The 17,922-nt window shown below is 40.2% G+C and overlaps 1 protein-coding gene across 1 annotated transcript in view; it reads left to right on the top strand.

Moving 5' to 3' along the window:
• LOC130906893 (A disintegrin and metalloproteinase with thrombospondin motifs 15-like) overlaps positions 1 to 17,922 on the top strand; it is a 33,967-nt gene that overhangs the window by 2,858 nt on the left and 13,187 nt on the right. Inside the window, exons 2-5 of the mRNA XM_057821575.1 lie at positions 9,016 to 9,148; positions 9,406 to 9,573; positions 17,362 to 17,645; positions 17,733 to 17,910. Of these exons, the coding sequence (XP_057677558.1) occupies positions 9,016 to 9,148; positions 9,406 to 9,573; positions 17,362 to 17,645; positions 17,733 to 17,910 (763 nt within the window). The remainder of the gene's footprint in view (positions 1 to 9,015; positions 9,149 to 9,405; positions 9,574 to 17,361; positions 17,646 to 17,732; positions 17,911 to 17,922) is intronic.

Below are 17,922 nucleotides of genomic sequence, written 5' to 3'. Positions count from 1 at the left end.
ATCGAGTAATCCGATAAGGAACATTTAATGTATTGCAGAATAAATTTTGGGAAACATAAAACAATTTGGCTCGGTGGCAGAGTGGTTAGTACGTCTGCCTTACAGTTCTGAGATGAAGGGTGCAACCCCGTGCTTCGGCCTTGCTGTGTGCAGTGTGCATGTTCTCCCTGTGCTTGCGTGGGTTTCTTCGGGTACTCCGGTTTCCTCCCATATCACCAAAACGTGCATGGTAGGCTGATTGGAAACTGAATGAACTGAACTGTGCACAAACAGTTGTCCGTCTCCTTGTGCCCTGCGATTGGCTGGCAACTGATTCAGGGTGTACCCCACCTACTGCCCATAGTTAGCTGGGATAGGCTCCGGCACACCCGTGACCCACGGTGAGGATAAGCAGCTCGGAAAACGAATGAATAAAACAACTTTCTAAGATTGCACTTCCAGAAGAGCATTAAATGTGAATACAAAATAAAGGAGGATCTAAGTACAACAAGAGAACAATTGGCTAACTTGCATAGCAAAAGTCCGCTAGCTTAAATGGTATAATTATATATACATATATATATTTTTTTTTAAATTGTTTTTTACAATGCTCCTAACAAATGATTCAAACACATATTCCCACATTACACGGCAAAATTATTGATAAACTACATTACAAATTACAAAAAACTTAACAGGGAGGAGCTGGATTTAGCCATGTTAAATAAGTTATGTCATATTCACTGTTGCCACTAGAGGGCAGTGTATCCACCCAAATCGATAAAACTAAATGCAAATACTTTCAAAACAAACCATTAGAACGCCACGCTAATTGAACGAATACTCGAAGCAGCAAAATTTCATTCAAAGCTTTTTTCTAACTGAATTACTCGAGTTCATTGAATAATTGTTGCAGCACTAATACAAAGCTGTTGCTTCAATGGCGACAGGTGGATACAAAGGTTAAATATTGTACCTGCTTGCCTGGTACACCAGACTCACCGCTGTTCCAGCTATTGAGTCTGGCCACCATTCAAGCGGATACAATTTCCAGGGCGGAGCAAGCCACAGCAAACAGACAGCGGAGTGGACCAATCAGCGACGGGCAGACGTGACGTTAGTAAAATGACGAGGGAAGGACGAGGGACGAGGTAAACATACGAAGAGAGCGGAGTTTATTCAACATGGCTAGCGCGAGACAGACTGTTGTCAATGACTCGTGTCGATGTGTTTTTGGTCATTTAAAACGGATTTTACCGTGGATTGGAACATATTCTCGGCTCTCCCGGCCACCATCTGTGTTGTCTTGGAGACGACTTTTGACGCGCAAGAGTGACGTTGCTCGTTAAGAACACGTCACGCAAATAAACGAATCTGATTTGTCGATTGATTTTGTACCTGCTCGAAAGACCGTTAATGGGCTGGTTCCCAGACTATACGCTCAGTGTTTGAAAAATACAGGGAGAATAGTCTGGCAGAGCCAGGCAAGTACCTGCTATTATGTAGTGGAAAATCATATTATGTGCATAACTGGTGAAATAAACATTTGTAGTAAACACACGATTTCACACACGAATAAGTGAAATTGGTTCATTTGCTACACCTGATAAACTCTCACCTACCTACTCAATAAAGTAAGATCCACTCACAAGCTGAATTGAAAAAAAACACTTCTCCCATTTGATTGACAGTCTGAGAGAACTACTAATTTAACAAAATGTTTATTATTATGCTTAAGGCTTTGAAGTGGTGTTCAAAACCACATAACCATTTTGAGTACATGTAAAGTGTAATATAAGCTTTTTTCTGAGAATGATGACAGTGGTCATGAACAAAATGCTTGTTGTTTGATCTGCTGAAAAGACATCAAACTAGCTATGTAGAGATGCATGCTTGGATTTGTTTGCTGAAGAAGAACGGAAACATCTGACCTTACCCCAGCAAACACTTTAGTGATGGATCGCAACCAACACGCAAGTCCAACAACAGTGGCCCTTGACCTCGCAAAAGTTCCTCTGGGTGAATCAACCAAAATTCCCACTGACACAGTCCAACATCTTGTAAAGAGTCGTACGAGTAGAAAACAGAGAACATGCCCGCCCCCAGCCTTTTTTCTTACTGCAGCTGTAATGGGGCAGAGTCACTATACTTATATTAGTGTAGCATAAATGAAATGTCACTTCATCCTTTCTTGAAATTGACAAATGATCGACAAAACACACCTGCAATTTTACCACGGACAATAAGCATCAGAGCCCTGAGGGATGCCCCAGACGGAAGTGTAAAGTTTCTTGCAGCCGTTCCCATTCCCCCTTCTCCAGCTGTGACTCCCCCTCCTCCTCATTAAACAGGGACCTCAGGGAGGAGTTACGATGGAGGTTGTGCATGTCCATTATGTCACATCAGGTTTATGCCCCCACCATGTCAGAAACACAACGGTAACTTCTCCACAGCCTCAGTCATCTTACATTATTGAAGGTATTTTGCAAGTATCGTATTTTTCAGACTATAAGTCGCGCAAGCCAAAAAATGCGCAATGAAGAGGAAAAAAACATAAATCTCATTTTTGGGGGAAATTTATCTGATAAAATCCAACACCAAGAACAAACATGTCATCTTGAAAGGCAATTTAAAATAAAAATAGAATAGAGAACAACAGGATGAATAAGCGAACGGTAAAAGAAGAAGATGCTAACGTTACATGACGCATTAACAACGAACTGAGATTGTGCTCGGTATGTTAGCGTAACATAGCTAATAACTTGAACTTTAGATTTTAATGGTCCTTAGGTCACTGGTTCAGATCCGGCTCGAAGGACCATCAAAATGTCAAGTTCATGTCATTTTAATGGTTGGTCCTTGGGTCGCTGGTTCAGATCCGGCTCGAAGGACCATTAAAATGTCAAGTTCAAACACAAAACCTTGGGAAGACATTTATAAACATTACAGAAAATAAGGAGATATGGCACTCAATTTAACTGAACAGCTTGCAAGGAGAACAGAGGGAGCTATATGATGCAACACTGAGACCACACAATACAGAGTCCACATTCGTTCTAAAAAAGCCCCCCGCGCGGCCTTTCTTTTTATTTGGGATGGCCCTACCAACAAAGAAGGGTGTTAACCTTAAGAGTGATTGGGTAGCAAAGTTAGGGTTAATACCAAGTGAACTTGTTTGGCTACGTGTGTGTGAATGTAGGTGAAATTAATACGTGTGTGTCAAATAGGGGTGTAATGGTACATAAAAATCTCGGTTCGGTACGTACCTCGGTTTTGAGGTCACGGTTCGGTACATTTTCGGTACAGTAAGAAAACAAAATGCAAAATATAAATGTGCTAGTTGTTTATTACACACCTTTGTGCTTTCAACAATAGGAACATTAGCCTATACAAAGCAAGAATTCTGCTCAAAAAGTAGCGGGTATTTAAAGATAATCCAACAACAATTTGACTTTCAGACCCCGCGTATTGGTCAGCTTTCTTTCTGAAAGAAAGAAGAAAAAAGAAGTCCTGTGCTAAAGAGAAAACCAATCCAATGACAACGATTTTAACATATATTTTACAAATGAAATGCCTCAATGAATCATTTTTTCCCCTTATGAAATGTTTTCAAAAGCTTTATTGGTGGATTTTCTCAAGTTAAAGCGCCACATAGAAATTAATAAATTTAATTGTGTAAGCAGGATCTGTGTATTATTCTTATCATTTAATTACAGGTGTTTTAGGTCATTTCAATTTATTTTATTTAAATGGGCTATTATTTATTTTATTATGTGTTCATATTTTACAAATGTGATGTAGTATTCATTTATGTTGTATATTTTATGTTGTATAACTTTAGTTCCTATGTGAATATTAGTTCCTACTTGTTTTGTTGTGGTAGGAGGGTTTTTTATTGAACACGGGGCCGTGTTGGTTATTATTATAGCAGAGAAGACAGCATTAAATCAACAAAGGCAAGTCAACTGTGCCCCGATCTACCACTCAAGAGATCTGATGGACTCAAAAAGTGGGTTACGATTGCATATTAGTTTGAAAATCGACCGGATCCACCGTATTTTTACACGAGTGACTTCCGGTCTGCCCGATCCTAGCTACCAGTAGGACTATTGACACAGGAGGGTCGCGTCTCGCGTCAAATAATAAACTCTGCCGTTCTTTTCGCGTCTGTCGTGTTGAGCCGCTTCTGGGACGCGTCTAACACGTGGCTGCACTGCGACTGGTGTGTATTGGCTGATTGACTTTAACGCCTGCGTTTCACTGCGTTTTTGTGGCGGCCACGTTGTCGCGCCGTTGACATTTCTGGGTTATACTGTCCTACCGTGTTGGTCCTCATTGTAGTAGAGAAGACGGAGTAAATATAATCTACACAAAGAAACTGTAACCCGATCGACTCACAGCCTCGAAAAGTAAGGGTAAACCCGTTCGATACGCATCCGTTCCGAACCGAGCACCACGTACCGAAACGGTTCAAAACAAATACATGTTACACCCTTAGTGTCAAAGCATTCCAGCGCAGCAACACTGTCCTTGCTCGGCTATGTCGACAATGCCTTTTGGCAAAAGAAAACAAAACATTTCTTCATTGCGAGCAAGAATAAACAAAGCATCTCTTCATTTGCGAACAATTAATCAAACCGTCAGTGTCACTCCAAATCACTAAATCCAATGAAATTTACATCCTCGGTGTTACTTTTTTAAACAATTCCGCCAACTACGGTTAATATTAATCATTTCACACATAGGTCGCTCAGAGTATAAGTCGCACCCCCGGCCAAACTATGAAAAAAACTGACTCATAGTCCGAAAAAAATGGTAGATAGTTTTTTCAACCAATGATCAATTGCTAAAATTTTAGCCTTCACAGTGGCTGTAGGCCTACATTCTCCAAGATACATTGCTGCTGTTTCCCATTGTACTTCAACTCCAACTCTCTCCAACTGGCAAAAGCTTAGGTGGTTTTTAATGTGTAAATGCACGGAAACATTGACAAGTTTCTTCTTGAATTCAACTTGCAAATCGTATTTGCGTTGCGGCAGCGCAGCAACACGGCAAAATGAGATGACAGATGTGGGAAGTAGGTCGTTGCCGCGAAGCAACCCTTAGCCCTTCTGGTTCTCGCCTATTCATGTTCGCCTCTTATTTTCTTTTCTCGCTAATGACACAAAGCATCTCATCTGTACTCATGAACACATCTGGAGTTCATTTGCATTGGCCGACCATTTTGGTGTTGTCCTTTATTGATGATTTCTGGGCCTGCAAACCTAGCTTGTGTTTCATATGCAACCTTTTTGCTTTGACAATATATGCAAAGAGAGAGGGAGGAGGCGGTCGGGCGGTGCTGCGTGGTTAACTTTGTGAAGTTGTCCTGTGATTAGGAGGCTCAGTCGACTGCTCCAAATGGTTCTTAGCTAAGATTAGGTTTGAAATTGTGTGGTGACAAAAAAAGCCATTTGGGAACTGCTCCTGCATGGAAATACAATGATTGGGGACAAGTGCCATTACGTCACATGAGGCCATGTGCTTCAAGCACTAGTCGGGGAAAAGCCTCATTAAACACCACAAAGTTGTTCTCTCTTTGTAAACTATCTATAGTGTTTGAATGTTAAATTATTTTAACATATAGTTTCACGTTTCTAACCCTGAGATGCATAAGTGGGTCAAAAATGACCCGGTGAGGTTGTTTTCTTGAAATATCTTCGAAATGAAAAAATTGTTATCAATTCATATTCCAGGTATTCCTCAAAAAACATATTTTTGATATAATGTCATTCAAATGTTTGATGAACTTTTTATACATTTGAAGAAAGTGTCATTTTTGTATTACTACCCTAAGCTTCCACAAGTGGGTCAAAAATGACCCACATGCATTTTCTATGGAATCCAATGGGAATATTTCATTCTTATCAACTTTGGCTGTCAGGAATACATTTACCGAGGACCTCACAGACTAGGTATTTAAAAAGTGACATCCCTTAAGAAGATTATTTTACACAGCAAGAGCTGATACGTGTATTGTAAGTGTATGTCCATATAGTATTTTGTATGTGTGTCTTTCATGACTCTTTATTATTATTATCAACAAAATAACCTACTTCATAGCTAGCTAGCTAACTAAGGCTAGGTTCATACTGCAGGTCCTAATGCACAATTCCGATTTTTTGTCATATCTGTTTTTTTTTGTCGTACCCATTCAGACTGCCTTTGTCCATTGAGCCTGTTCAAGTATCACACATGCGCTCTAATTCGCAGTGCGAGACGCGCTGAGCAAATTGGCCCGCATGCACAGGAACATTGGAGCAGAGAGAAACCGAGTATTGTCAGGCTTATTCTCAACCCATTTTTTTTTTGTGACTGTTGTCAAGCCCGCTCCTTCACCAAAAGCCACGTTCAAGCTAGGCGCTAACGCTAATGCACAGCTGCACGACTACCGTAGCACCCTCTCTCGCTCTTTGCTGATGTTAATTGCGGCATTAATTCCAATTTGGGGGACTTGACAGTTCGGACCGCAGCCACATTCTGGAAAAATGTGGCCCGGATGGGATTTTAACCACATACGAAAGTGAGCTGGATCGAATTTGAAAATGGTCCACTTTTATGCGACTTTTCCCGTTCAGTCGATTCGGAAAAACACGAAAAAATCGGATTTGTGCTAGATTTACAGCTGAAATGGTCCTACAGATGTTGGATGATGGAGAGGCAGTGACGGGGTTGGACTCAAGTGTCCGAAATTTTTCATGATGGGGACCCAGATTATTGTCAAGGTGGCAGTGGCAGTTGTCCACCTGGAAATCCAACTGAACAGGATCAATCTGACTCAAAAAATTCCACGTGGCCTTCAAAGAAGAAAGTGTCCAAATCATGGCCAACAGAATGAGTTGCTAGGGGCTCTTACTAGAGAGAATTACCTCCCACCCAGGGCAGAACACAGAGCCACAATATCCTCCGAAATCGGTCAGTGCCTCCACAAGGGCTTAGCACCGCTCTCTCACCAAAAAGATGCATGGGAGCTCTTCATCATTGATGATAAAATACAAAAAATGTTAATTCAATCATAAAGATATTTCAAGCATGGAATCATTCTTGTGTGGCCGTAAATATCATACTAATTAATATGCAAGTGATTATTCTTCACCAAAATGGCATAAAAACAAATTGGTTCTAATATGGGTCATTTTTGACCCACTTATGGAAGAGTGTAGGGTCCAGTAACTTGTGCATCTAAGGGTTAAGGATCATTTGCCTATTTGTGAAGCAAAAAGAAAGGGGGCGGGAGGTGAATGTGAAGAAAACCTGACAGGACAAGAAACAAATATTTAGGTAAACAGACAAGTTTTAAACAAACCTCCAGAGTAGAAAGTCAACTTTGGGATAACAAACAACGTAGTCTGTTGTCAACATCCATCATACTAAAAGGTTTGTCTCATTCTCTTGTTTTAAATAAAGTTTTCATCAATTTTATGAACTATTTTATTGACAAATGTCTTGAAGCACACTTCTTAATCAATGTATGTCAATGCAGTTCCCAGAATCTTTGGAGTTTTGTGTGGAATAACTTAAGAGCTCAACTTTTGGAATGAAATAGAACAGAGATTCTGAGCCAGGCCCTCTCTCGGGTCCAACATTAGTCACCTCTGACCTCACACATCTGGATGAATGGACAAAAATTTCCAGAGACACATTCTAGAATCTTCCCAGACGAATGGAAGCCAGACTAAAACTTTATCTTTGCTCAGTCATATTTTCATGATACTACAAAGTAGGTAAATTGGGACTTACCGTATTGGCCCGACTATAAGACAGTGTTTTTTGCATTGAAATAAGACTGAAAATGTGGGGGTTGTCTTATTTTCGCGGTCTAGACATAATACCCATTCACGACGCTAGATCACGCCAGATATCATTGAAGCGATGTTCTGTCATGACAGATCTCAGCTACTCTCTAAGTTTAACCAGTTTGCATTATTTTTTTGCAATGTTTTTCAGATTTGTTTCAAGACTACAGTTACAGTTAGACTTCACTTTGATGGTTAATGCAGTTATGGCAATTTTGTTGTTTTATCACAATAGATTGGTTTATTTACATTTCAAAAACCAGAAGCCATTCATTTACGACTGTGATTGCACTGTAGTTTACATATTTAAATGTTTAGATATTAAGATTTGAATGAGGCAAAATAACATGCTTTTTCTCTCAAATATATTGTTATTAGGACTGTCAAACGATTAAAATTTTTAATCGAGTTAATTACAGCTTAAAAATTAATTAATCGTAATTAATCACAATTCAAACCATATATAAAATATGCCATATTTTTCTATAAATTATTTTTGGAAGGGAAAGATAAGACACAAGACGGATATATACAGTACATTCAACATACGGTACATATGTACTGTATTTGTTTATTATAACAATAAATCAACAAGATGGCATTAACATTATTATCATTCTCTTAAAGCGATCCATGGATAGAAAGACTTGTAGTTCTTAAAAGATAAATGTTAGTACAAGTTATAGAAATTTTATATTAAAACACCTCTTAATGTTTTCATTTTATTAAAATTTGTAAAATTATCAATCAAAAAATAAACTAGTAGCTCGCCATTGTTGATGTCAATAATTACACCATGCTCACTCATGGTACTAACCCATAAAATCAGTTGGACCCAAACGCCAGCAGAGGGCGCCAAACACCAAAAAACAAGAAACAAGCGGACATTACACTGTACTGTCATTTTAGTCTGTTTGAGCGGGGCAAGTGCGTTAATTGCCTCAAATATTTAAACGTGATTAATTCAAAAAACTAATTACCGCCCATTAACGCGATAATTTTGACAGTCCTAATTGTTATAATCATGTTTCAGATGTACTGTAATTATTTTCTGTATAAAAATTAATTTGGTGTTCAAATAGTCTTTTTCAAACTTGAGTCTTGAAAAAGAGGGGGTCGTCTTATAATCAGGGCCGTCTTATAGTCAGGCCAATACGCTATGTGGGGTTCATATGATGACTGTGTTTCTTTGATTTTCCAGGACCTGTGTGGAGCTTCCACATGCGACACCCTCGGAATGGCCGACGTGGGAACCATGTGCGACCCCAAGAGAAGCTGCTCCGTGATCGAAGACGACGGATTGCCTTCGGCCTTCACCACAGCTCATGAACTTGGTGAGCCATGCCAGCCTCGTGCATCACACATTAGTAGACGTGCACCGAAGAATTGAGGCTGCAGGGAAAAACAGCTAATTTCTCACTGTCAGTAACAGGTCCATTAGTATAATCATGACTCGACCACCACTTATGACTCCTCTGTGTATTAGCCCAGCAGAGACTCGCTCTCCACTGCTGACCGCACATGAACATCTATTGACAAATTAAGTCAAGCGTTTGTGAAAGCCATTTGTCATCTTTTCCCCTCACCGCAGGACACGTCTTCAACATGCCGCACGACAATGTGAAGGCCTGTGAAGATGCGTTTGGCAAGCTGCAAGACAATCACATGATGTCTCCCACGCTTATTCAGATTAATCGCACCAGCCCGTGGTCACCGTGCAGCGCTGCCATCATCACAGAGTTTCTGGACAGTGGACACGGTCAGTTTACATGAGTTACCTTCTGCAAACAAATGTTTTAACTAGGGTTGTTCCGATCATGTTTTTTTGCTCCCGATCCGATCCCGATCGTTTTAGTTATATCTGCCGATCCCGATATTTCCCGATCCGATTGCTTTTTTTTGCTCCCGATTCAATTCCAATTATTCCCGATAATATACATTTTGGCAATGCATTAAGAAAAAAATGAATAAAACTCGGACGAATATATACATTCAACATACAGTACATAAGTACTGTATTTGTTTATTATGACAATAAATCCTCAAGATGGCATTTACATTATTAACATTCTATCTGTGAGAGGGATCCACGGATAGAAAGACTTGTAATTCCTAAAGGATAAATGTGACTTTGTATATTGTGACTAAATATTGCCATCTAGTGTATTTGTTGAGCTTTCAGTAAATGATACTGTAGCCATGCCCAAATGCATGATGGGAAGTGCAACCATGACTGTGCTTAGTGCTACCAGTTGATATATCTTCTCTGCGTTGGGAAATAAAATAGGGTGTTAAGAAAAAGATCAATTACTACCTGCTTCCCCTGATATTTCTAATCGTAGGGAGAAGGATTGTAAGGCTTTAAGACAAGGCTCCAAAGGCTGCCAAAATTCACTCTACTCATTTTACGCTGCCTTTTAGCTCTCTATATAGGTAAAACGGCGCCATTACAGATTGAGCGCGACAATGCGTGAGTGGGTTGTGCAGCGCATTCATTAATGATAGATTTTTTAAGACATTTAATTAGCGCCGTTATCGGGATAAATTTGATAACCCTACCTTAAGTCTAAACTAAAGACTGGATAAGTGTAACATATTATGTCTGTAACGTTAAATACAATTAGAAAACGAATTAATTAAAAAATATATACAGTATATATTAAAAAAAGGCATGTCCGATAGTTTTTTGCCGATTCCGATACTTTGAAAATGACGTGATCGGACCCGATCGATATGCCGATCGATCGGGACATCTCTAGTTTTAACTAGTGTTGCACCGATACCATTTTTTGGCCCCGATTCTGATACCTGGCTCTGCAGAATCGGCCGATACCATACCAGTATAACTTTTTATTGTATACCTGGTATAGGTGACAATAGTTAAATAAACCTTTGGCTCTCAAAGGCCAAAATAGTGCTAAATTTGTGAAATTAAAACATTGATTATACTAGCCCAACAGCAAGAAAGTAAAAATACAATGAATGATTAATGAACTATTTTAAACCCTGAGTTTTGTTCCTCAAAGGCCAAACAGTGCAACTTTCATGAAATTATAAGTAATAATAATTGACCACAGCATCCTGTCTCTCTATTATCCTCCCTCTCTGTGCACCAGCAGCAACACACACTTAGCCACTTAGCTTGGCTGACTTTGCTTACTTCTTCAGCACTTGTTTTGAAACAGGTCTCAAATTACTGTGGCATTTCTTTCAGTAAAAGACAATAAAAGTAAAGTAGGTGACCAGGGATTGTTGCTCCGATCCAGCCCCCTTCCTCTGGATAGCAGTCCTGCTGTTGCAGCCTCAAACTCTTTGTGTTCATTCACATGTTTCGTCTTCAAATGTTTTATCCCGTCCGAGGAATTGAAACTGGCCGATTTAACTCCACCTCTCCAAACTTTCAGGCCGCAAATCTTGCATGCAGCCATTGTACGCGACGGAAATTATAAGCTGAAATATTTCCAGACCGCCGACATTTTCCTCTCGCAGTTTTGTTTTTCCTACATATGAAAAAGCTACCCCGGCATTGTTAAGAGTGGCTATTGGCTCACTCTCATTGGTCTGGAGCAGGCCAATAGCGATAGCTGCTTGGCATGCAAAGTGATAACGTGTCATCACACAACAGAGTGTAGTGAGCGGCAGGAGAAAAAGTATCTGTGGTCAAGTGTTATAATACTGGACCGGTAAATGGTATCGGCGATTTCTTTGTTGTTACTCGCCTAATCTACGTAGTGACGTAGGCTCTTACGTGATGCGTCATAACAACGTGCCAGTCGCCTCCCATTTAACACGCCGCACAACCGTGGTTATGTCGATGCCAACAACAAAGTTAGTAGAGGAAGAACAATTCATGTCGCCTAAGTTGCCTCAGCACAAGCAAAATGTTGATCCTTTGCTGGATTTCGACCATTTTGAGGGCAGTAAAAAGCATGAAAACAGAACACAAACGGAAAGGAGGCTTCCATGTTGCTCTGCATTGTTTACTTCCTTGAACTGAATGAATTCGGTCGCACTTGCCGACGTTCATCTTAGCGTGGTGACGTCACGTAACCTTACGTACGGCTGAAGAGGGGTGGGGGGTTGGACGGGTGAAAAAAAAAAAGACACGGCTTTTTTTTGTCAGTGGGAAAGGTGCCAAATGCCCATTGCTAGTGGGTTGCATCGGCTTGGAAAAAACACACGTTGACCCACTAGTTTCAGTGGGAAAGAGGCATAACATGAAGTGACTCGTAAATGCCCCAAAAAGCAAAAAGAAGGGACCAAAAATCAAACAAGAAATGACATGAAATGCCCCAAAATGAACTCATTGCCTGGCATTGGCTGCTACTGACAGCTAGAGACGTCCAATTCATTTGAAGTGGGGTGGGATGGCAGGGAAGGAACATTCGTTCGTTGCCACCCTCACAGTTCAAACGGATTGGACGTCTACTAGTGAAGTTGAATTGGGAGGGCTCATTCCAATTCATTCCAAGGATGACGAACAAGCACCTTGTTCTTCGTGGTTAAATATTTGAATGATGATCACATTCATAAAACACATGTTTGTTGTGTATGATTACTCTGTTCACAGTAGCATTGCCAGTAAAGGACGTTTGCTGTTTTTTTTCTCCTCGTCATCTCCAGCTAGAATATAGTACAATCATTTCAATTTAACGCATGGCTGACTATATGCATTCATGCATTCTCTAGATGAATAAAAATGGAATCAGACTGTTCGCTGACATGCCAGACCACAAAGCTCGGCTTCGGATTGACGCTGAACTTATATTTTAAAAAGCGCTTCACATCTGTCCTCGATTAGTGACTTTGTTTAGAGAAGCGTCACCGCAGTGGTTTGGAGAGCAGAGCTTTAACCAGCCAGTATTTCCCATACAGGTTGGATCTACGTTTTTGATTCATGCGCTGAAAACAGGGAACAAGAAGTAGTTAGGATTGCATTTTGTTTCTTTTCAATTACCTGTTTTCCACATTTTATAACATGGTTTCTTTTCGATATTGCTCATAAATTGAGGTTTTGACAGAACAGCTGGGAGAATGAAGACATGTCGCGACAGGTCCGAGGTCGTTTGCATGCTGTGCGGCGTCCACAATTATTTGTAACATTCTGGACAACATCAGACATTGTTTTGAAACATTCTCTTTATAGTACGAGGCACTTTGGAAGTTAATCAAAAGGTTTCTTCCGTCATTTGAATTGGCGGTGAAACAGGAGGAAGCAAATAACTGCTTTATTTTTAGATTTTTTTCCGGCTAGTTTAAATTACCTAAAAAGAAAATAGCATCTTAAACAGGTGGGGAACCAATTCCTCCCGTCTTATTTTTCAACACACTGAATTGTATTTAGTAAATTCCTCCTAAGGCTTAAAAGTTGTGCACCTGACAAAAGCATTAAACACCTCCTCTTGGAAACTCTTCTATATTAGTTCCTTTCATTATTCCAAGCACCTGCTTGTCAAATGCTTCCTATTATTAGCCCGGTCCTGGAAAGGTGCCGGATCGCCGCTCAGCTTAATTTGACTTGTATCAGTTAGAATGGAAAATCCAATGCTATTAAATCGCAATTTGAAAGTATTTCTAAACTGTAACTCATTTAATTGCTACATGAGGGGAGGAAGTTGTACATTTTCTGCAAGAGTTAACAGATGAAAGGATTTAGAAGAGTCTGGGTGGTATTCTTCATACACTGTTGCAAGATGTTTTGAATGAGGGAATCAACCCACTTTCCTTTCAAGATTTTGTAGAATTAATACAACATTAATTAGATCTTTTTGTAAATTGGCTGTAGATTGATGGAATGTAGTGGCGGATGCTGGTCTTTCAATGAGGGGAAAGTCAAAGTGTCCACCTGTGGGTGCTTTGTGGCGGTTGAGGGGCTCAGTCACATCTGCTGCTTGGTAGGGAATGAAACTAGAGTGCCAGAACTTTGTAGGCATGTGCCCGTATGATATTCTGACGGTATGATAACCTTAAACCAAAATATCAGGGTTTCACGGTATCACGGTATTGCAATTACAGCTTTAAAATATGTTACTTTTTTTTTTTTTTTTAATAATTTGAAGAGGATTTTTATTTTTCAAAACATATGCAAATTGGACATAAGTATAATGTTAAGTTAAAATAAATTAAAAATATATACAGTTCAAAAGTTTTCAAAACTTTTGAACGGTAGTGTATATTCTAAATAAAATTAAAATAAATGTAGTCTTTTAGGTGAGCCTAAACCCACAGCCACAGCTCAACATTATTACCATCATCAAGGCTGCCAACAGACTTGCAGGGGCCCGGGGCCAAAAGACCATTCTAGGGCCCCCACACACCACCCCTGCCACCGGCTTATCATGACAACATACGCAGTACCCTTAACGCTTTGCAAGCAATGACAGTGAAATTTTTAAAAATTATTTGAGATGGACATGTAAATTTAACAGACCGTAATTTGATGTGACACAATTAGGGCTGTCAAACGATTAAAAATTTTAATCGAGTTTATTACAGCTTAAAAATTAATTAATCGTAATTAATCGCAATTCAAACCATCTATATAATATGCCACATTTTTCTGTAAATTATTGTTGGAATGGAAAGATAAGACACAAGAAGGATATATACATTCAACATACGGTACATACAGTAAGTACTGTATTTGTTTATTATAACAATAAATCAACAAGATGGCATTAACATTATTAACGTTCTCTTAAAGTGATCCATGGATAGAAAGACTTGTAGTTCTTAAAAGATAAATGTTAGTACAAGTTATAGAAATGTTATATTAAAACCCCTCTTAATGTTTTCGTTTTATTAAACTTTGTAAAATTTTCAGTCAAAAAAAAAAAAAGTAGCTCGCCATTGATGATGTCAATAATTACACCATGCTCACTCATTGTGCTTAAACCCATAAAATTATTTGGATCCAAGCGCCAGCAGAGGGCGCCAAACACCAGAAAACAAGTAACAAGCGGACATTACACTGCTGTCATTTTAATCTGTTTGAGCGGGGCATGTGCCTTAATTGCGTCAAATATTTTAACGTGATTAATTAATAAAAATTAACGCCCGTTAACGCGATAATTTTGACAGCCCTAGACACAATATAAACAAACAATTTCCATCTATTGTCCAATGTAGGCTACAGTACAATACAACTGAGAGTGCTATGCCTGTCTGCTCAGCAAGAAAACAGTATTACTGAACATCCTATGCCTGCCCCCTCCACATCCTTGGGGTTATCAAGCCTTCAAACAGTGATGCGCCTAGATTATTTGACAGCAAAGTCATTCATAACGTCAGTGAAATCCAGTTTTTGAGCAAGCTCACGCTCAATGGAGAGCATGGCTACGTTGTTAAGCCTGCCCTGTGATATGGTGAAGCGTTTGTAGTTTTTTATCATTTTCATTTTACTGAAGGCTCACTCTCCTCCAGCTACAGTCACTGGCAAAGACAAGAAAAAAAAAAAATTCTCGTTCACCTCTATGATCTTCATCTCTTTTTCTTTTTTCTTTTCTGCGCACTCGATTAATGACGACTCGCCATGTTTAGAGTTTATAACAATGACAGATTTTAATTTCCCGCTTCTGTTCACGTACGTAGTGTAGCCTTGAGTGCGCCAGAGCGGGGTCAAAAACCAATCACTGCTACGAAAGACTGTGCGGGGAGGGGGCGTAGTACAAAAAAAAAAGTATATAATATTATACTGTATACTATATATATATATATATATATATATATATATATATATATATATATATATATATATATATAATATACACTCACTGGCCACTTTATTAGGTACAGCATGCTAGTAACTGGTTGGACCCCCTTTTGCCTTCAGAACTGCCTCAATTCTTCGTGGCATAGATTCAACAAAGTGCTGGAAGCATTCCTCAGAGAGTTTGGTCCATATTGACATGATAGCATTACACAGTTGGTGCAGATTTGTCGGCTGCACATCCATGATGCGAATCTCCCGTTCCACTACATCCCAAAGATGCTCTATTGGATTGAGATCTGGTGACTGTGGAGGCCATTTGAGTCCAGTGAACTCATTGTCATGTTCAAGAAACCAGCCTGAGATGATTTCAGCTTTATGACATGGCGCATTATCCTGCTGAAAGTAGCCATCAGAAGTTGGGTACATTGTGGTCATAAAGGGATGGACATGGTCAGCAACAATACTCAGGTAGGCTGTGGCGTTCCAACGATGCTCAATTGGTACCAAGGGGCCCAAAGAGTGCCAGGAAAGTATTCCCCACACCATTACACCACCCACCACCAGCCTGAACTGTTGATACAAGGCAGGATGGATCCGTGGTTTCATGTTGTTGACGCCAAATTCTGACTCTACCATCCGAATGTCGCAGTAGAAATCGAGACTCTTTAGACCAGGCAACGTTTTTCCAATCTTCTATTGTCCAATTTCGATGAGCTTGTGCAAACTGTAGCCTCAGTTTCCTGTTCCTAGCTGAAAGGAGTGGCACCCGGCGTGGTCTTCTGCTGCTGTAGCCCATCTTCCTCAAAGTTCGACGTACTGTGCGTTCAGAGATGCTCTTCTGCCAACTTGGTTGTAACGGGTGGTTATTTGAGTCACTGTTGCCTTTCTATCAGCTCGAACCAGTCTGGCCATTCTCCTCTGACCTCTGGCATCAACAAGGCATTTCCGCCCACAGAACTGCCGCTCATTGGATATTTTTTCTTTTTCGGACCATTCTCTGTAAACCCTAGAGATGGTTGTGTGTGAAAATCCCAGGAGATCAGCAGTTCCTGAAATACTCAGACCAGCCCTTCTGGCACCAACAACCATGCCACGTTCAAAGTAACTCAAATCACCTTTCTTCCCCATACTGATGCTCGGTTTGAACTGCAAGCGATTGTCTTAAACCATGTCTAAAGCACTGAGTTGCCGCCATGTGATTGGCTGATTAGAAATTGAGTGTTAACGAGCAGTTGGGCAGGTGTACCTAATAAAGTGGCCGGTGAGTGTGTATATTATATATAGTATATATATATAGTATGATATAATATTTATATATGGAGTAGAACATATTTAGTCAGACTATGATTTAAATACAAAATAAATATGTGAATGTAAAGTAAAATAAATTAAAGGTCATTTAGGGGCCCATCTGGTCCTGAGGCCCGGGACAACATACCCGGTTGGACGGACTTGTTTCGTTTCGCTGTCTCATGACACTTTGTGTAATGACAATAAAGACGTTCTATTCTATTCTATTCTATTCTATTCTATTCTATTCTATTCTATTCTAGTGGAACGATGCACTCATAACTCTGGAAACGCACAGCGTCCACACTGTTTAAAGGACTGTGAATCTGAAAAGCCGCATCATACCTCGTGATAAGAAGCTAATTCTGAACGTTGCAACGCGTATTTAGTCAATGACATGCACACACAACACTATACATTTGAGCACTTATTTTATGACATTTTGGGGGAAGCCGAGCTTCCCTTGCAGTCTAACAGCAATCTGGTGGAAAAAAATGTGTGCATGTGATGTTGTTAAAGAGAACTGATTTTGGGAACCTCTTCCAGGGGAATGTTTGCTGGACCAGCCTCATAAACCATTAGGCCTCCCAAATGTACTTCCCGGAGTATCCTACAACCTCGAGCGTCAGTGTGAGCTGGCCTTTGGCGAAGGTTCACAGCCCTGTCCCTTCATGCAGCCGCCATGCATTCGCCTGTGGTGCACAGGAAAGTCCAACGGCCATTTGGTGTGTATGACTCGTCACTTCCCTTGGGCGGATGGGACCCCTTGCGGCAGTGGCAATTTTTGTGACCGAGGGATCTGCTCTCCCAAGGAGGACCAAACTTTGAAAGTAAGGCAAAGCTTCAAATTGTACGACAGTACAGTAATACCATTTGGAGAAAAAAAAAACAACTTTTCTTGTTCATGCATTTTCAAGGTGGACGGTCGCTGGGGTAAGTGGGCTACGTTTGGTACATGCTCACGGACATGCGGAGGTGGCGTCCAACTGGCTAAAAGAGAATGTAACAACCCGGTTCCTTCCAATGGGGGGAAATACTGCCAAGGAGTTCGGGTCAAATACCGCTCCTGCAACCTAAACCGCTGCCCTGATACAGGTTTGAATTGCT

The sequence above is a fragment of the Corythoichthys intestinalis genome, chromosome 18, assembly GCF_030265065.1.
Source record: "Corythoichthys intestinalis isolate RoL2023-P3 chromosome 18, ASM3026506v1, whole genome shotgun sequence".
Classification (NCBI taxonomy): domain Eukaryota; kingdom Metazoa; phylum Chordata; class Actinopteri; order Syngnathiformes; family Syngnathidae; genus Corythoichthys; species Corythoichthys intestinalis.
This window is presented reverse-complemented; position numbering and strand designations above follow the sequence as displayed.